This window comes from Spermophilus citellus, assembly GCF_964194105.1.
Source record: "Spermophilus citellus genome assembly, chromosome: 5".
NCBI classification, from domain to species: domain Eukaryota; kingdom Metazoa; phylum Chordata; class Mammalia; order Rodentia; family Sciuridae; genus Spermophilus; species Spermophilus citellus.
Window position 1 is genome coordinate 158,029,887 of NC_138186.1, and position 21,086 is coordinate 158,050,972.

General features: G+C 44.6%; 2 protein-coding genes across 2 annotated transcripts in view; both read right to left on the reverse strand.

Annotated features, from left to right (window-relative positions):
* The window catches only part of LOC308650085 (UL16-binding protein 2-like), a 238,767-nt gene that overhangs the window by 136,359 nt on the left and 81,322 nt on the right, over positions 1–21,086 (reverse strand). The window lies entirely within an intron of this gene.
* On the reverse strand, positions 900–10,598 carry LOC308650086 (UL16-binding protein 1-like). The gene is made up of 5 exons (XM_081296027.1): positions 10,308–10,598; positions 4,304–4,567; positions 3,858–4,130; positions 3,167–3,289; positions 900–1,978 (listed from the first exon to the last, which is right to left on the reverse strand). Exons 1-5 carry the CDS (start codon positions 10,387–10,389, stop codon positions 1,974–1,976), a joined length of 747 nt encoding a protein of 248 aa, XP_081152153.1. The 5' UTR covers positions 10,390–10,598; the 3' UTR covers positions 900–1,973.

A 21,086-nucleotide genomic window follows, 5' to 3' on the forward strand; every position in this document is an offset into this window, starting at 1 on the left:
GGAAGAGAATAAATAGAACTGTTTTTTAATTTTCTCTCCACTATGTACACCCATTCCCACATGCATACAACTTACTTCTAATTGAAGGTGAGGTCAGGTTGAGGAATAACAGTAACAACAACAAAATCACTATCAAGTGTGCTGGGGTACTACCAGGAAAAATTTCATCCCTTAAGCACGTTTGTTTTGAGCCAGCAAAATGTTTGAGATTGCCATCTAGACTACCCATTAGTTTAGGAATGATCTTTAAATTCTACTTACATAAACTAATGTAGCAGAGTCACTGGTTTTATTTACTCTACAATGTGAAGGAAGCACAAAATGTCACTCATTCTCTAGGAAGTTTTATTGGTCAGGGTTCTCCAAGGAAACAGAACCAAGAGACTTACTGTAGAAATTGGTCTATGGATTATGGAACCAAGAAATTCCAGTGTTTGTGTGCAGGCTGGGGAATCAGGAATGTAAGGGGTATAATTCAGATTGAACCAAAGACATGGGACTGAGGGCTGATGGTGTAAGTCCTGATCTGAGTCATGAAGTCTGAGAATCAGTGATGGCTTGTCATATCCCAGAACCAGGGAAGATGGACACCTCAGATCACGAGAGGAATCTCACAAAGAATCTTGCTTTGGGTTTTGCTGGGGGCCCTGAAAGGATTGGATGATCCCTGCTCACACTAGGGAAGGAGATTTGTTTTCTCAGGCTACTGCTTTCAGAGCAAATCTTTGCCAAATACACCTTCAGAGAAACACCCAGAAATAATGTTTTTTTTGTTTTTGTTTTTGTTTTTTACCAGCTATCTGGGTATCCCTGAGGCAGTGGGTTGTCACATAAAATTAACCACCACATTGATTGATTGCATAAAAAACTCCAAACCAATAAGATTTTTTTTTAAAACAGAGATGTTTATTTAAATATAACAAAACAGACAGAGTCCCTGAAGTTAATAGTGAAGGTTGCCATGGTATTTTAGAGACATATTGCACCATCTCAAGGCAGTGTTAGTCAGCTTTTCATCATTGTGACAAAACATCTGACAAAACAGGAAATACTAGTTTTCGGCTCACTGTTTCAGAAGTTTTAGTCCAAGTTTGGCTGACTGCATTGCTTTTTGGCCTGAGATAAGGCAGAATATCCTGGCAGTAGGAGCAGTGGCAGAAGATATCGCTCACATTGTGGTAGCAATGATAAGTAATTTATTCTTTTTTAAAAGAGAGGGAGAGAGGGAGGAAGGGGCCTGGGACATAAAGAGCCCTTCGAAGAGTGACCCAACTCCTCACCTCCTAAAGTTTTCTTCACCTCTCAATAGCACCAGAGTCAACACATAGATCACATAGATCTTTGGGGGACATTCCAGATCCAGTCTATACAAAGGTCAACTCAAGGTGCAGAGAAGTATTTGATTACACAGGACCAGGATGGAAACACCTTGTTGAGATTTCCTGTTCCAGCAGCCAGAGGCTAAGTGTACAATTCATAGGTTAGCAAAGGACTTGGCCTAACGTGTTAACAAAGAGTGCAGAATTGGACTATCACAAAACAGAATAAGGGGCTCAAAGTTGAAGCTGAAGTCACAGTATCTTCATGGGGGTCATCAGATCCTGGGGTACCGGGGGTCACCAGATCCTGGGGTAGCAGGGGCCGGTGGGTGGCAAAGGAAAGGTATGTGTGGCAGCTATAATGGATGGGAAAGTGAAAGCAGAAATCAGAACAGTCCAACTCTTGCAGAAGTTGATTATGGCTCGTGGTGTTCCTAGAAGGGACATTCACAACTTTCTTCTCAATCTCACTAGATCTGAATAAGCAGAGGAGCTCTAGGCTACATGAGAAAGTCTGACATGCTGGAGGCCTGTGGGTTTGTACTTCAATCTTCATCTGCTCTATGGAGGAAGAGCAGATAGTAGACTGGCAGAAGACCAGTAAGGACAGTTATTTAACTGAATCACATTTTCAGAAGCTTCTTGGGAGCATCTTCAACCTTTAGACAAGAAACATGTTACTTCAACTCTCTGAAGAAATCCTACCTCAGTTCTCCTGGGTGCTTACCTTGGGTCATGTGTTCTCCTCCACCCATAACCCAAGGGTCCTGCAGCCTCTATCACCCTCCTCCCTTCTTTCTCACAAGCCAGAATCAGCCCCAGCCCTGCAGTATGCCTTGGTGTCTCAGGACTGAAGCTTTAATGACTGGATCTGCTCCCTGACTAGGAGCCTGCTCCTCCTCCAGATAGGAGGGTCCATAGGACCTGGGGGTGGGGAGAGTTCTGTCAAAAGAGAGGGTTGGGAACCTGGTTCCCAGATTTTGGGTGGGGTTACCGACACACATCTTTCTTCCCCCTTCTCCCTCAACCTCTCCTTACCTGGAAGCAGCACAGCTCTAAAAGTGACTGGCCCTGCCTACTCCCTCCACTCTGGTTAAGTCAGCTGGAGCATCAGACTCCAGCAGCTGCTCAGCCCCACCAGTCTCTGCAGAGGCTCTGCTCAAGGCAGAGGCTGCTGAGCTGGCTCAGGATCTGGAGTCTGCAGGAGGCTGGGTTCCAGGGCCACAACCCAAGGGTCAATCCTGGAGTTGTAGGAGTCCCCAGAGAGCTGGCATCCTCTGCCTTCATCCTGGGTAGACTCTATTCCCTGTTTTCCCTTCAACTGCTAGAAATGAGCCTCCTGTGGGAAGGCAGCCCTAAACTCCAGCTTCGGAAAGGCCTTCTCTGCTCCCTATCCTGGCATTAGCCGTACGACCTCTCTTTTTGACTGTGGGTATGGAGTTCCTTCCTCTGTACACAATGAATGGAGCTACCATGCTGCCATCACCCAGGATGGGATATTTGCCTTCCTGTGTTTCTGTTATCTCTTTGCCATGCACCACTCAGCCCCTTTATTTGTAGAAATCTGGTCTGAGTCAGACCTGCATAAGCTAAAACCCTTTAGAATCCACAGGCTGCCTTGGTATGGCCCCTCCTCTTTCCCATGGACCCTGACAGAGAGGATTTCTCAGGACTCAGGGCTCAGAATGGCCAAGCTATTGCTACCAGTGACAGGAGGCCTGATTCTTCTGTCTCAGAATGAGAAGGAGGACCAGTCAAAGTGCAGACTGGGGCCTTGAAATTTACTTTCCTGTCCTCATTGCTCACACAGCTGCCCCATGTTTCTCTGTCCATTATGCCCGCAGCACCTGTCAGGAAGATCTGGAGGCCTAGGTGGATAAAGTAGGTGAGGATCCAGAGCAGGGCCCAGGGAATCAGCGTGCTGGCTGCAGACTCCTGGAAGACTCTGTCTGGGTTGGTGATTGAAGGTCCTGAAGTGGAAACACAAGACAGTTAGCCCTTGTTCAGAGCAAAATCTGTGGAGATGCCTGCTCAGCTCCTGCTGCCCCACATCATTCAGGCAGGCACATAGTTCCTAGACCTCTGCTATGTGGCAGGTGCTGTGACAGGTCATGAGGACTGAGGGAGACAGGAGAAGGGTCCTGACCTTAAGAATCTCATATAGATAAAGGGAGAAGCCTGGGTGACAATAAAAATCATCCTTCCTGGTGGCAGAATATGAGGTGACCAATGAGGATGGTGGTGGAGAAGGGTCTCAGGAGCTGACATGTGAAGTGATTCACAAGAATTTCCAAAAACAGACCATCAAATGCCAGACCAAAGCATGTGCATTGAGGAAGAGGCATTAGGAGGTGAGAAGGGAAAAGATGGGAAGACTACACCTTTGGCTGTTAACCCAGGTCTGAGTCAAGGTGGATGATGGGTCTCTCTCTCTCTCTCTCTCTCTCTCTCTCTCTCTCTCACACACACACACACACACACACGTAGCAGCAACTCATGTGAAAGCAGCTCCCACTTCCTCCCCCTCCTGCCAGTTACCTGTTGGCTCCAGCTCTGCCTCCCATTCCTTCAAGTTCTGAAGCCAGGTTCTACAGTCACCCATTGAGGTTTTATGTAAGAACTTGGTCATTTCCCTGTCATTTTCCCACTTTTCTTTCATCCAGTTGGACCCAGGATGAACCACTGTCCACCTTTTGTTGTCTGAGTCAAAGCGAAGCCACATCTGGCCATTGAAGCCAAACTGCCAGGAGCCGCTGGTGCATCCACTGGATTTAAGCCGACAACACATCCTGCCCTCCAGAGTGTGGAGACCTGCCCCCATCAAAGAGAGATCAGCCTCCTTGCTTAACAAATCCTTTGTCCCACCCAGTCCCACCGTCCGGGCTTTTTGGAACAACCAACACCCATTTTTTTTTTTTTCATGGACACAATGATATCACTAAACCCAGTATCAGCTCTCATGTCCCTGGAACATCCTTACTTACCTTTGGCCATGTCATTTTCTGCTTTAGTGTCAGCCAGTTTCTGTTTTAGCATATCCCCCATCTCTCTCAGTGTGGCTTTTTGCTCTTTCCAGGTGACTGTGGCACTCACTTTCCCTCCCAGGGCACTCAAGGATTTGACCTTGTCCAGGCCACAGTCATAGGAGAGAAAATTCTTGTGGTCCACCTGGCCTTGGATCATACACCATTGCTGTCCAGGTGCTGGCTTAGAATTGATGGTGAAGTCATAGCAAAGGGAGTGAGTGCCTGTGAGGGAAAAGGGCGAGTAAGGGTTGGGCTGGTGAGAAAGGATCCTTTAGGCACCCCCCTCCCCATCCCTCTGAAGGGCTGAGCTGGCAGAGCAAGAATGACCCTTCCCAAGCTGTGTGCTCCACCTGTTTATGGTGGGCATGTTTCCTTGTTTCAGGCAGATGGGGACACTACTTGGCAAGCAACCTCATTCCCAGGACATGGTCCACTTCCCCTCTGCCCATTGAACAATGCCTACACCCAGCAGCACAGGACCTTGCAAGGGCAGTGCCAGACCTGCTGTGAGGGAAGGGCCTGCATGGCAGAGGATGTGGAGAAGCAGTGCCCTGGACTGCAGGGAGCGGGCAGTGTGTATGCTGAGTCATGGTGGGCCCAGTGATCATGGGATCACAGCTGCATGAGGGAGAGTTTATAATTATGGTTCATAGCTTGTAGCTTGACTGTTCAGAGACAGCACTTGTGTGCCAGGGAATTACCTTCTTTTAGGATAGAAGGTGATATCCTACTATTAATGAAATGGAAAAATCCATAAGTTCAAAGAATGGTAGTAGAGGAGGGATCAAAACTATCTGCTTTAGAGGATCCGAAAATGTTTATGCCAGGTTAGATGTAATAGGAAAGGCAGAAATATGCCTAGTCTACTGTACTTTGTAAGAAAGCCTGGCAGACTTTTGTTTATCAAGTGTATTAGAAAATATCAGGTACTAGGCTGGGGCTTGGGCTCAGTGGTAGAGTGCTTGCCTCATATGTGGGAGGTACTTAGCACCACATTAAAATAAAGGTGTTGTGTCCAACTACAACTTGAAAAAAATTAATAAAAAATATCAAGTACCCAAAAACAGAACCAAAATTAGAGAAAAGGGAGAAATAATATCAGAGCATAGCATAAATAAATAAATTAGTGGCTAAAAAACAGCAAAAAAGATGAATGAAATAAGGAGATGGTCCTTCAAGAGATAAACAGAAGTGATAAACCCTTAGCTAGCCTAACTAGGTAAAGGAGAGAGAAGACTCAAATAAATTCACACAAGAAAAGGAAGACTTTGCAACTGATATCACAGAAACACAAAGGTTCATTACAGATTATTAGGAACAAAGATATCCATGTTTGTTATTATTTGTAAAAATTTGGCAACCTAAAAGAAGTGGACAAATTCCTGAACACTTACACATACATACCTTACCAAGATTGAATCAAAAGAAATAAAAAAGCTGAGCAGACCAATAAGAAGTAACAAGATTGAATCAGTTGTAATAGCCTCCCATCAAGAAAATCCCCTGATCATAGAGCTGTACTGCTGAGCTATACCAAGCATTTAAATAAGAACAGTTTCTAGTTCTCCTTAAGTTATTCCAAATAATAGAAGATAAAGAAATTCTTCCAAATACATTTGATAAAGCCAGAATTACCATGATACCCAAACCTGACAAGAACACAGCCAATATTCTTGGTGAACAAAGATGAAAAAATCCTGAACAAAGTATTAGAACACTGAATTCAACTGCCTACTGAAAAGAGTATTCATCTTAGGGATGCAACCATGGTTCAACACTAGCTTCAATAAATGTAATACCCCACATTAATAGAATGAAGATGAAGAAAAGGCATTTGATAAAATCTGTATCTCTTCATAATAAAAATGCCAAACCACCTAGGCAAAAAGGAATATATCTTATCAGAATAAAGGACATATGAAATAAGCCATCACCTAACATCATAATAAGTGGGTAAGCACTGAATGTTTTCTCTCTCCAATCTGAAACAAGAGAAGGATGCTCACTTTTACCACTTTTAATTAATGAACTTCTGGAAGTGCTAGGTAGAGCAATCAGGCAAGAGAAAGAATAGAGTATCTAAACTCAAAAAAAAAAAAAAGAAAAGAAATTAAATACTCACTGTTGCAGATGAGCTGACCTTACATATAGAAAACTCCAAAGACTTCACCAAATACTATTAGTGGTGATAGATGAATTTAGCAAAGTTGCAGAATACAAAAAATAAAATTATTAGAGTTGTTATATACCAATAGCAAATAATCTGAAATAGAAATCAAGCAAACAATACTATTTACAGTAACTGCAAAATATACAATAGCTTGGAATGAATTTAAACAAAGAGGTAAAATATCTCTACAGTGAAAGCTATAAAGTACTGAGGAAAGAAATTAAAAACTACACACACACACACACACACACATACCACACACACACACACACAAATCATAGGAGAAGGTCACCATGTTCATGTTTTGGAAGATCCAATATTGTTCAAATGTCTATTCCACCCAACAAGATCCGCAGATTCAATGTAATCCCTATCAAAACATCAAGGGCGTTCTTCACAGAAATAGAAAAGACAGTTCTATAATTTCCAGGGAACCACAAAATTGCTTAAGAGTCAAAGCTATCTTGCAGGAAAAGAACAAAGCAAGAGGAGTTACATGAACTGACTTCAAAATACACAACCAAGCTAGAGTAATCAAACAGCATGGTGCTCGGTTACAAACAGAAGCATGGACCAATGGAACAGAACAGAGAGCATAGAATTCGACCCACACACCTACAGCAGCCTATTATTGAAAAAGGTGATAAGAATGTGCAGTAGAAAAATGACAGTATTTTCTATATATGGTGTTGGAAAAACAGGGGAGGGAATCCACAAGAAAAAGAATAAAACTAGACCCCTGTAGCTCTTCACTTAGAAAAATCAACTTAAAGTGTATTAAATGGGCTGGGGGTGAAGCTCAGGGGTAAAATGCTTGTTTACCATGCAGAAGACCATGGAATCAACCCCCAGTACTTGAAAAAACAAACAAATAAACCAAAAAACTGAAGACTTAAATGTAAGTTTTGAAGCTATGAAGCTACTACAAGAATATGTAGTGAAAATGTTTCAGGACATTGGAATGGGAAAAGATATTTTGGACAAGTCTCTAAAAGCACAGAACACAAAATCAAAAACAGACAAATAGAAGATTCAAATTAAAAAATCCTCCGCACATCAAAGGCAACAATTTTGGGAGTGGAGAGAACCTACAGAATATCAGAAAATATTTGCATATTGTACATCAGATAATAGGTTGATATCCAGAATGCATATGGAACTCAAAGAACTTAATACTTAGAAAACAAATAGGCTGATTAGAAAATGGAGAAAAATCTGAAAAGACATTTCTCAAAAGAGACAAGTAAAATGGCCAATAGGCATACAAAAAAGTACTCAGTATCACCATCATCACTGAAATGCAAATCACAACCACAAGAAGACATTATCTCACTCCAGTAAGAATGGTTGTTAACAATAATACAAAAGAAAATAAGTGCCTGCAAGAGAATCCTGCATATTGTTAGCCAGATGTATATTCATAGTGGGGGAGAGATAAGGGGGCTTAGGCAACCAGGGCAAGATGGCAAGTGAGGAGGTTGGGCAGGGTCAGAACAAAGGAGCATGGGGAGGGTCTTCTGATGAGGTCAACTTCCTGCTTGACCTAAGTGCTTGTGGACACAAACAGAAGACCCAGTCAGACAGACACTTCCATACTAGTGCTCCCAAGCAAGAGATCCAATAGGAAAAGTAAAACAGATGCATGGACAGAGGGGGCACCATTCAATAATAGTGAGGAGAGCATGAACAGGGGAGCAGATAAGGAAAGGAGGAATTCCAGAGACCATCAAAAGAACAGGCCCAAACTCCCCCACCAGATTCCTGGGTCTGAGGTCCTTTTTCTCAGAGAAGTCTTCTCTATATCTTTTTTTCACATTTGCAATAAACCTACTTCTTACTTTCTATCTCGGTGTCTTGTTCTTAGATTCTTTGCTGAATGAAGTCAATGATTCTAGTACTTCTAGGTGGTAATAATAGGGATACGAGGAAAAACAGTATTGAGGTCCTCAAAAATTGAAAAATTTAACTTGCATATGATCCAGGAATTCCTCTACTGGGTAATAGCCAAAGTATATAAATACAGTCTTTCAAAGACATCTGCACTCCCATGTTCATTTTAGCACTGTTCACAAAGGCAAAGAAACAAACAACCTAGGTGTCCATCAAGTGATGAACAGATAAAGACAATGTGGTACCTACACACACTGGAATACTATTTATCCATAAAAAGAACAAAATCATGTTCTCTCCAACACAATTGATGGAAATGGAGATCATCATGTTAAGGGAAGTAAGCCAGGCACAGAAAGACAAGCACCAAATGATCTCACTTGCATGTGGAATCCACAAAAGTTGACCTCAGAAGTTGAAAAAACATGGTGTGGACAGTAAGAGGGATGGAGGGATGAGAAAATGTTGATAGAAGGGAACTAACAGATAGCAGTGAAATTTCTGTTGTGTTCTGGCACAGTAGAGAGACTATAGAAAACTGTAACATTCTGTTTATCTCAAGAAGCTGGAAGAAAGAATTTTGAGACAGAGGATGGCAGAATAGAGGAAGGGCACAATTTCCCATAGTTCCTTAGCAGCAGACTTAAAACACAGGAAGAGTGCTCCTTAGAGAGATGGGTAGGTAACTAGGGGAACTGTAAAAGAAACTGCAGAGACATAGAAAGTCAGAAACTTTGAATATAATAAAAGAAATAATATGTTTAGAATTGTGCCAGTTTGGCTGGCAGCAGCAACTGTGGTTGCTGAGGGGAGGAGGGGGGGACAGCGGCAGATTAAAATATACATGTCTGTGAGAACCTGTGGAACAGAGAGGGAGGCTGAACTGAATGGACCCAGAGTTGGTAGGGAAGCAATTGAAAGCAATGAAAATATCTCAGCCCACAGGCTGATAGTTCGGTGGGAACTGGGTTGCCAGCATAGGAGCCACTGCTAGGTGCTGTGCAGCAGTGAGCAGAATGGAGATCAGTAACTCAGAAAGGAAGGTGAAGTGAACCCAGAAGGTGCCCATCATGATCTCCAGAGTGTGCTTGGACCAGAGTGACGGAACTAGGCTCAAAGAAACCTGTGCCTGCAGCATATGGCCTCCAAATACCAAAGAGAGTGAGAGAGTGCCCATTGATGATATTTTAAATTTCAATTTCATTTCATAGTTTTATTGGTGTATTATAGTTGTCATCACGAGTGACATTTGTTGTCACATTCGTACACGCACAATATAGCAACGGAATTTGACCAATATAATTCCCCATTATTTCCTTTCTCTCCTCTCCTCACTCCCCCTGGTCTCTTTCCTCTACTGATCTCCCTTTGATTTTCATGAGGCACCTCCCACACCTTTCTTTACCTTTAAAAGAAAATTCTAAAAAGTAGATATCATATGAACTTGGAAGGGACTGGGCCTGTCATTACGACTTAGGAGGACCTGTGATAGAGACATCTGTGCTAGGCAAAGGGGCCAGGAGGAGTTCACGGCAATTCCTCACTGGAAACGCACAACACAGCCAGTAAATGCCACCCGCAGCGGGAAAACGCACACCCTTTCACAGTGACTCGTTCTTGCTCCTGGACTCTTGGAGAAAGAGGCTCTGATTCCCGCTTTCTGAAGACGGGGGTGGCACTGGGGACCATTACCAAGCCATCTAGCTCTCCCCTGTCATCTCGCTCCCTCGCATCCTCCTACCCTTATTTTTTCGTCTCTTTTCAGTTCCCGCGGCTCCTTTCGTAGCCGCAGGGTGCATAACCTGCTGCGGGGACGTGGACCGGTGGGACGGAACATGCAGGGGAAGTCTGGGGACTGAGAAGGGGACGGGGGTGTCCCGTAAGTTCGATCCCGCAACTCACCGGCCGGCGACGCCCAAAGAAAGTGGGGCGGGAGCTGAGCCAGGACGCCAAGAAAGAGCGCCGCGCTGACAGACCCGGCCATGGGTGCGGCGCTCAGGCGCACTGCGAGACCTGCGGCGGCGCTCAGAGGCTTTAAAGCCGGAAACCCCCCGCCCCGCCCCCCGGGGAATCCGCTCCGCCGCCTCCTTCCTCCTGCTGATTGGTTCCGGCTGTTGCCCCGCCCCGACTTTCTAAGCCACTCCACTAAGTTGGCCTTTGGGCATTGTCGTTTTCCCCTCGGGTTCCCCTGGCCACCTTGCCCTTACAAAGGCGTCGGCTGAATCACCGCCCGGTGCAGGACCCCGCCTGGGTCCCCTTCCTGCGATGGCGCGGCACCGGGACGCGTCCCCAGCGCCTCCCGCTGCCTCCTCGCCGCGGCTTCCGCCCTCCTTTCGCACTCGTCCCGCCGCCCTGGCTGTTACCGGAGAAGACGAACCCAATGCCAAGGGTAAACTTGGGGCCTCCGGCCAGGGCAGGTGGCAACCTAAGTCGGAGCAGAAGAAAAATCTGACTTTTACAAAACATCAGCAGCCGCCCCGCTGACTGGCCCCCGGGACTGGCCGCTTTCCACTGCCCCAAATCCCTGGCGCTGCTTAACCATTCTGATTGTCGCCTTCCTCACCTCGTTCTTTCCCTGTCTCCTCTCCGGACTTCTTGGGCCCAGGTGTTTAACCATTTACATCCCCACTTTCGGACTCATCCTTTTTATTATTAAAATACCAAAAAATTTCGGGCTCCTAATAAAGTCCCGTCTAAAATCAACTTGGTTGAAGGCAGTTATTGGCTAGCCTGCCATCAGCGATAGTTTTCAGTAGATTCTGTGCCCCTGGCCCGAAAACTTTCAGGAAAGACTCTCTAAAAGCAACTTCTCCTTTGGGAAAAGTTCGGACAGTCAGGAAGAAAATGCCTAGCTCAGCTGCCACCTGGAGGCTTGCAGAAACAATCTTTTGAGGTCCTGAGGATTGAATCCAGCAGGGGCGCTCTGCTACTGAGCCACGTCCCCTGCTCATTTAAAAAATTGTTATTTTGAGACAGGATGTCGCTAAATCATTCAGGCCAGCCTCGAACTTGCAATCCTCCTACCTCAGCCTCCAAGAAGCTGGGATCACAGGCATGTGCAGCAGCGCCTGGCTATAATTAACCTCTCAAAGTTTCCTTTGGTCAATTTCATTGTTATCTCACGCAACCAATCACGCAACCACCATTTAAACACCATTTAAATAGCTTCAAATACACATTTCAGGCCAGTGTAGGCATGAATGAAGCGATCACCTGAGTCTGAGAAGACTCCGGCTTCCTGATGAGTGGGTCCTGGTCTGAGATCTCTCACACTGCCATTCAGAGGTCAGACACAGGAACTACACACAGGGCCCCATCTCATGGCCTGGACCTCAGGAGCCTGTAGAATCATGATGACTGAGACAGGGATGCCGCTAGGGTAAGCCTTTGAGGACAACTGCAGAGACCATAGTGAAGAACTGAGGGGAGATGCAGATGCAACTGTGGATTGAGGTATTGTTTTGTCCCAAATGATTGTATGGGAAAGGGACCCTCAAACACAAGAAGGAAGAGAGGGCCCTGATGAGTCATAAGTTTGACTAAGTGCAGGGCACTTACATAATCTTGTCATTTGCCCCTTTTATTCTACCAGAGAGCGTTAACTGACAGAAGTGGAATTGGTGCAGGAAAACGTTAAAAAAAAAAAAAGAGTACAACACTCATCAGTCAAAATGTCATGGCTTCTATTTCTGAAAGTATAATCTACAACCCATACTCTTTCAGTCAACTCTGGAGCTCATTCATCCCCATTTGGGATCTGGTTTGAGCTTGGCAGCCAAGAATCTGCACCAGGCAAGGGGCAGGAGTGCCCAGATATGCTCTCCATCTCCTTCTCACCTGGCCATCCTTCCTATGTCTCTACTGCAGCCTTCTATTCCTTCTGTTCTCCAGGTTACCTGCCTGGTTCACCCAGACTCAAGAGTTAGGAGTGCCAAGCCCTTCCCAGCTGCCTCCTCCCAGGGATTACCCAAGGCTCCTGTCCCCAGATGTATGCATGGGAGCCACCAAGTACTGTTTCTCCCAAGTCTGTGTACTACCCAGCCCTCGTGTTTCTGTTGTCCTGTAGCCCACCTTCCACATGGTCCTCTTGGGTAGAGATGTTAATGAATCAGGCCAGAATCTTCTCTGCTTCTTTGTACCTAAGGAAATCTGTTTGCAGTCATCCTGTGCCCCTGCCCTGAAGCAGCAGCGTCAGGCTCTGTGCTTGGTTCAGCAGTCCTCTACTTTACCACAGCCTGAGGATCATGTGATTTATGGTCAATAGGGGCTTATCCTCCCCACTGATGGCTGTGGAGGGTAGGACATCTTGTTCATGTGTCCATTTAATGGGGAGAAGACTCAGTGGGTGTGGTCAGAGTGGGATTCAGGTTCTCTCCCCGGTCTCAGCCCAGGTTGCTCTCCACAGCTGCCACATGCCACTGGCTCTTCCTTCCCTCTCACTTCTGCCCATGACCTGCTGGCCTTATGATAACCGAGACAGGAATGCTGTCAGGGTACGCCTTTGAAGACAACTGTAGTGACCATAGTGATGAACTGAGGGGAGATGCAGATGCAGCTGTGGATTGAGGTATTGTTTTGTCCCAGATGATTGTATGGGAAAGGGACCCTCAAACACAAGAAGAACACTCTCTTAGCTCCTGCTTCCCATGGAAATATGATTTATCACATAACCAGAGGGCCATACTTTCCCAGTAGGTCCTTTTTTTTTTTAAAGAGAGAGAGAGAGGAGAGAGAGAGAGAGAGAGAGAGAGAGAGAGAGAGAGAATTTTTAATATTTATTTTTTAGTTCTCGGCAGACACAACATCTTTGTTGGTATGTGGTGCTGAGGATCGAACCCGGGTCGCACGCACGCCAGGCGAGTGCGCTACCGCTTGAGCCACATCCCCAGCCCTCCCAGTAGGTCCTTTTAAAAAATTTGATTAAACAAAAGCTATAAAGGGATATGTATATTCTCAGATACCTCATTCCTTGAAATGTGTAAACAATCATCACAATGTGAGGTACTCTTATTGTGAACTCAAGGACTGGAGAACACAGGAGAGAATTGTTTATTTATCCTGGGAGGATGAGGAAGAGATAATGGCAGGTGATATTTGTGTCCACCCATGAAGGATAACTGGCTCTTGGCTGGGGAAGCAGGTACTCCAGGTAGAGGAATGTGCCAGATAAAGAGCCTGGAGGCAGGACAGTGGGGGCTGGTGGGTAGACAAGGGACACTGAACCATGGGGTATTGGTAAGGAAGAGATGGTGGTGGTGAAACAGGGCAGGGAGGGGTCTGGGAGATCCCAGGGCAGTTGTGAGCCTGGGAGAAAATCTATGAGAGAAACAAGCTCTCTGTGCCTCAGTGGTGCATGCAGGTCCACAGGGTGCATGCCTGACACACTTGCTCCAACATGCACACTCATAGTGAGGAGAGCTGAGGTCACCTCAGATATGCTGCCAACTCCTTTCTGTCCTTTGGTCCCTGTCAGCTCTGAATTTTCTCGGAAGGGGCCAGGAGTTTTTAACTGTTTGTTTTTGTTCCCGTGATCCTCCCTTGAGACCTTCCAGAAACACAGCCCATCCTCCCGTGCTCTCCCATTTCCCTTCTATTCCTGAAGCATGGTCTGGCCCAGGATGAGAGAGCCACTCTCCACGGGGGCCACTGTGTTGTGGCATTCTCTTCTTGGCCTGGGAGCCAGGAGAAACTTCCCCCCTCATCTGAATTCCTGACACACCCTTGTCACCCATAGGCTTCCAAGTCTTCCAGACCCCACCTTATGATATTTACCTGTCCTCTCATATTTTACATGCCCCTTGTGCCGACCAGTGAGAACAGGTGTGGGCAGCTAAGTGGATTCTCTGCTTTAACATAAACACAAACACTCCTCATGCATCTGTCACATGAACACCCTCCTCCGTCCTCCTCACACATTCGTCCACCTTCCTTTGTCTTGCATTTTAGCCTTTATGATTCCAAGAATCAGCAGTTCCAAACATTATACTTTCATTTGTGGTTTGAATCTCCTGTTTAAACACAGAAATATATAACATTCCAGTGAGGGAAGGAGACATGGATTGTGCCAGGAGCACGTGAACAACCATGAGGGACTTAACACTTTTTCGGGAAGAAGTAGGGGTTAAATCCAGAGCCTCCAGAGTGCTAGACAAGCAGACTGCAATTGAGCTACAGCCCCAGCCCAAGGAACTTAACTCTTAAAGAGGTGCTGTTGAGCCTTATTTTATCTATCTATCTATCTATCTATCTATCTATCTATCTATCTATCTATTCATTCATGGCAGGTATTGAACACAGGGGCACTTTACCACTTTGCCACATCCCCAGCCCTCCCCCGCCACTTTTTAAATAGTTTATTTAAAGATGGGGTCTTGCTGAGTTGCTTAGTGTTTTGCTAAGTTGCCGAGGCTGGTTTTGAACTTGCGATCCTCCTGCCTCAGTCTTGCAAGCTGCTGGGATTGCAGGTGTGGACCACCCAGCATGGCTGAGCCTTATGAATTAGCATCCAGTGGAATCCTGGAAGGACAGTTGCTTAACAGCAAGTGGAATGTGCCCCACCTCAGTAATTTGAAATCAGCAGTTATGACTTTAAGAAACAAGGTTCTGAGAGGAGAACATGGTGATGGGTGCCAAGGGAGCACTCCTGTCACCTCCTCAGCTACGCTGGCAGAGAGAGACTTCAGAACGAGGGATGAGGCCTGCTCAGGAACGTCCAGCAATGTTGGGCTGAGGTGGAACATAAGTGTGCGGTTTGAGCTTCTCAGAGGCTGCAGCTTGCTCAGGCGGGGTGAATCCAGACCACCCCGAGCACGGAGATGCTGGCTGCTTGATGGACGATCCGCTGCCGACCCGCCGCGACTCACTGCTACAGAGACCCTCAAGCCCAGTAGAGAAACAAAACTTCGGATCTTTTGAGGATCTTTTGAGCCTCCATGGGCCAGTGGACCGAGGGCTGAAGTTGGACTTGGGAGAGACAGACCAGACCCACCCTTCCCATCGGACATCCCAGCAAGGAGACCAAGGAGACCATGGCAGAGAACTGACTTCATCAGAATTCCGTGGATGGATGGCTCTGCAGCGCAATCAGCGACCACAGGTGTGTGACCCTCAGCCCTCCCTCCCCATACAGTGGGGGAATCTCAAAAATCTCTCCCCAGCTCTCCGTGAGCGTGATTGTCAGAGCCCAAGGAATCGGGAGGGACACCTGAACTCCAACTCCCCCTCCCACCGGTGCTGACAACCGAGGCCTTTTCCCGCCAGCTCCCGGGGCGTGGCTACCAAGAGAATCAGGCAAAACGAGCTGACGGCCCCCAGCCCTGGAGCTCCACACCCTTGGGGTCTGGGTGAATGGCAAACTGAGAGAGTGCCCAGTCGTTCGGGAGAACAGGGCACCCAGGGGACTGCAGGCTGGGAGTGTAGCTAGTCCTGTGGAGAATGCCACTGGTGAGTGGGGCCTGGCGGGCAGAAGATGCGGGGAGACCAGGAGCGGCCCTGGGTGACCAGGATGGGTGAGCCGCCCAGCTGGGGAGGAGGAGCCGCCTCACAGGAATTGATTCCTGCATATTGAGGGCAGAAGCTTGGCCCAGAGGGCACAGCTCCACCTACTAGAAGAGAAGATAATCGAACTCTAAGACTGCATTTACCTTTTTTTTTCTTTTCAATTTTTTCCATTTTCTTTTATTCTACCTATTTTTCGTTCTCTCTTTCTCTTTAATGACTTCTTCTTTCTCCTTCCCCTACCTTTCCTCCCAAGAATTACGACTTCTATTATGTGTAATTTACTAAATGCATATAGGTGAATGTTCTGAGGCGGTCTATAATGCTCCCAAGTCTCTAGCTACTCCCAAATACTCCGGTCCATTCTCTTGTTAATATCCCCCTACATTAGAGCAATCTTCCAAGGTTGCTAAGATATACCAACCCCCATACCATCACATCATCCAACCTAAACATAAAGTCCTAAGACCAAACTGCTGATCGCTATATGCCATCAGAATCCGTATGTGTTGAGAGCCACAGCCGAAGGGGCCCCAGCAAACTTCCAGCTGCCAGCAAACTTCCAGCTGCTGGCTGATGATTGGCTCACAGCGGCCCCAGCAACATCTAGCTGATTGGCTCCTCTGTGGTGATGCTCATTGGAGATGCTCATTGAGCTGTTTCCCCGCCCTTTTAGACTGCCAGCTGATGATTGGCTCACAGCAGCTAGAGATCAAACCAGAAACTCTGCATCTGATAGAAGAAAAAGTTGGCTCTAATCTCCATCTCATGGGGTTGGGCTCCAAATTCCTTAATAGGACACCTATAGCACAAGAGTTAAAATCAAGAATCAACAAATGGGATGTACTCAAACTAAAAAGTTTTTTCTCAGCAAGAGAAAAAATAAGAGAGGTAAATAGGGAGCCTACATCCTGGGAACAAATTTTTTCCCCTCACACTTCAGATAGAGCTCTAATCTCCAGAGTATACAAAGAACTCAAAAAATTACACAATAAGAAAACAAATAACCCAATCAACAAATGGGCCAAGGATCTGAACAGACACTTCTCAGAGAAGGATATACAATCAATCAACAAATACACAAAAAAATGCTCACCATCTCTAGCAATCAGAGAAATGCAAATTAAAACCACTCTAAGATACCATCTCACTCCAGTAAGAATGGCAGCCATTATGAAGTCAAACAGCAACAAGTGCTGGCAAGGATGTGGGGAAAAGGGTACACTTGTACATTACTGGTGGGACTGCAAATTGGTGCGGCCAATTTGGAAAGCAGTATGGAGATTCCTTGGAAAGCTGGGAATGGAACCACCATTCTACCCAGCTATTCCCCTTCTCAGACTATTCCCCAAAGATCTAAAAAGAGCATACTACAGGGATACAGGTACATCAATGTTCATAGCAGCACAATTCACAATAGCTAGACTGGGGAACCAACCTAGATGTCCATCAATAGATGAATGGATAAAAAAAGGTGTGGTATTTATACACAATGGAATATTACTCAGCACTAAAAAAATAAAATCATGGCATTTGCAGGGAAATGGATGGCACTAGAGCAGATTATGCTAAGTGAAGTTAGCCAATCCCTAAAAAACAAATGCCAAATGTCTTCTTTGATATAAGGAGGGTGACTCAAAACAGAGCAGGGAGGAAGAGCATGAGAAGATTACCATAAAGCAGGGACAAGAGGTGGGAGGGAATGGGAAAGAGAAGGGGAATTCCACGGAAGATGGGAGGAGACCCTCATTGTTATACAAAATTACATATAAGAGGATGTGAGGGGAAAGGGGGAAAAAAAGAGAGAAATGAATTATAGTGGATGGGATAGAGAGAGATAATGGGAGGGTAGGGGAGGGGAGTGGGGGTAGGAAGGGAATAGGAAAGGCAGTAGAATACAACAGACACTGGTATGGTAGTATGTATAAACGTGGATGTATAACCAATGTGATCCTGCAATCTGTACACATGGTAAAAATAAGAATTCATACCCCATTTGAATCAAATGTATGATATGTGATATGTCAAGATCATTGATGTTTCGAGCAACCAATTAAAAAAAAGAAACCAGGTTCTAATTGTTGTCCTTTATTTTAATGTGCAGAGCCTTCTTGCCACCCCAATTGAACATATAGCATAAATAAACATTCTTTTAAAAATAATTTAAAAGATTTGTGATAAAAATATAACAAAATTATCATTACAACCATTTTTAAGTGTATAATAAATGTTTTCAGCCTCTGAAATTTTGGTGTTTACTTCTCCAGTCAAACCTGGCCTGTCGTGACTGATACACTACTTTTAAAATTTTTAATTTTTTTCTTTTCCTGTTCAGGATATCTTGTAAAACAATGCACATTGTTAGAGTTTTCAAAAATTCAACCTGAGCATTTCAGGTCTTTCATTGCAGAGGTTAGTGATTTAGGTGGGTTGCATATTTGGAATTTCTGTTAAATATTTGGACTTTGTCATCCTATTTTCCATTTGTTGTGCATTTTGGGGGTTTATTTCTTTCTCTGTTTTTGTGTCCTGGCTACTATACTGAATTTTCTTCTGCTGGTTCATGACTTACACATTCTGTTTTTCTTGCCATGTTAGTTACTCTTCACTTATGACAAATGCTAATGTTTGTTTGCATTTGTCATTAATTCTGCTTTGTCCCTAATAAAAAGTATCTGGCATATTTTCACATCTCTTCTGTGTGCTACCTCCAGCCCTATTGCTCTGAGACTGCTCTGAATTATGTATCTGGGTATTTATCAGTATACTTCTTACTTTCTGTTTTCAGTTTTTCCTTCCTCTCCTTTGTTTTTCCACAGTCATAATCTTTAACACATTACTCGTGTAATTTAACACATTGGCTCTCTTGTCTTCTTTTTTTTTTCCCCCTCTTATAGTTGGGGTGCTTTCTGCAAAAAAGTACTTTCAACTTGGATCTTTTAAAAAAAAGTATTGGTGCATTATAATTATACATAATAGTGTGATTCATTGTGACACATTCGTACATGTACAAAACGTTATTTGAACAATCTCCTTCCCCAGCCCTTTCCCTATCCCTCCTCTGCTCCTTTTCCTGATCCACTTGCTCTACTCAACTAATCTCCCTAATGTTATTGTTATTATCTTAATTAAAATATTATATAAGCGGGATCAATTGTGGTCTGCTCATACATGGACATAGCATGATTTGGTAGATCTTGTTCCCTATGTCCTCCCCTCCTCCCTGTCTCTCCATCCCCTTCCTCTATTGCCAACTTGGGTCTTTAACAGGAAAGTATTCTTTAGGCTTTCTATTTCAAAATATTCTGAGCACATATTGCAGACAAATTCTAAGGCTCTCTTCTCAAGTTCTTGTCCCTTGGTTATTCAAACACTAATGTAGACACTGCTCTGAAAGGGTTTTCTAGCTAAAATTATCAATCGGTTGAAGCCCAAATCAAAAGATCTTTCCAGGTTACCTGAGTGGGCCCAGTGTCATCAGATGAGCCCTTAAAATCAGAGGACTTTCTCAGGATGGAGGCAAGCAGTGAAGCCAGATTTAAAGTTAGGTAGTCAGTGTAGTTAGATAAATCGGGTCTAATACCGAGTGAAATCTAAAATGGAGGCCATGCTGAGAAACGCAGGACAACTCATGGAATATTAATGAAAAGCCCTAGGCCCAAAGTCCATCCCAAAAGAAGTATTAATGAACAGCCCCCAGCAAACTTGAAGGTGCTGACTCAGAAGTCCTTCCTGACCAGATTACTTCTTTGGCCCACCTGTGTCCCACCCCTCGGGCCTTCCCACCTACATTCCATCACTGAAAGAAACTATAAAATGGAGAGACAACCGCACTTCCACGGATTCCACCTCTTGGGTCCCCTTCTTCCTCCGGGAGAAGTCTTTTCTGCTGTCCTTTAATAAACTTCTAATTTCTACTCTGACCTTGCCTTGGCGTGCTCTCTGGTGTTATTCTTCAACATTGGAGAAGCAAGGACTCATCACCGGCCAACAGCGGTAACAGAAGGATAAAGCAGAAGGAAAAGTTACTCTAAGCAAGAGAAGAATTAGATGTGCTGTTGGTAGATCTGAGATGTATGGACCAGAGAGAGGCCTCTTAAAGTTAAGGAGTGCCCTGCTCACAGCCAGCAAGGAAGTGGATTCTGCCAACCATCTGAATGCTCTTGGAAGCACATCGTTTTCAAAGCTTCTGCATAAGAGTTCAGCTGTTGAACATCTTTATTTTGACTTTGTGAAATCCAAAGTGGAGACATCAGTTGAGCCAACTCAGATTTCTGACCTATAGAACTGTAAGATAATAAATGTATTGATTTAAACAGCTAGGTTTGGGGTAATTTGTCATGACTGCGATAGAAAATGAATACCAACCCCTTCCCATTTAAATGAGAATTTGCCTGGATATAAAATTCTTTTCTTCAATGCTTTAGAAATAATATTCCTTTGTCCTCATGTGACCAGGATGGCTGTCGAGGAGTCTGTTGCTGTGCTTGCTTCTTACTTGTTTCTCAGGGCCATGTGGGAAGGGAGCCAGAAGGCTGTGCTGGTTTGTCATCTCTGCTGAGTTTTACAGTCTACTTGGCTGCTCGCCATGGTCTCTTGGAGGTGGGGAGGTTTAATTCCTTTCCCTGCTTCTTCTTAGGTGCACTGGTAGATACGACAAATTCATTGCTTTTGTTTTATTCAGCTGCTACTAGTCTCATCTTCCCTTCACTTTTATAAAAATCAAGTTCATTGAGGTAATTTAGGACAACACTTCTTTTTGAATTTAAAGTCCCTTATCTTGGGGAGTATGTTAGAAGTATGTGGGCATTTGTCTAATTTATACAGCCTATTACCAGGCTACAGACATAAAAAGAGATGTATGGTATGACTTTTGCTATGAGTCATCTTATCAACCTGTAAATTCTGAAAATCATATTTCCATGTGGCACTATCTTCAGGTTTGTAGAAGGGAAAAAATATATTTTTTTTCAGTAAAAACTCTTTAGTTTTAGACAAAATGAATGCTGGAACAATAGTCCACTTTCACTTCCAGGATTTTCTGGATTTTATAAAACTAGTCCATGTTATCTTAGATGTATTTTAATAATGATAGATATTTTAATAAGATATACAACCCTTTTCAGTCATTGGAAGCACATGTTAATCATAGGCTCAAACACAGATATTATGAGATATTTTATG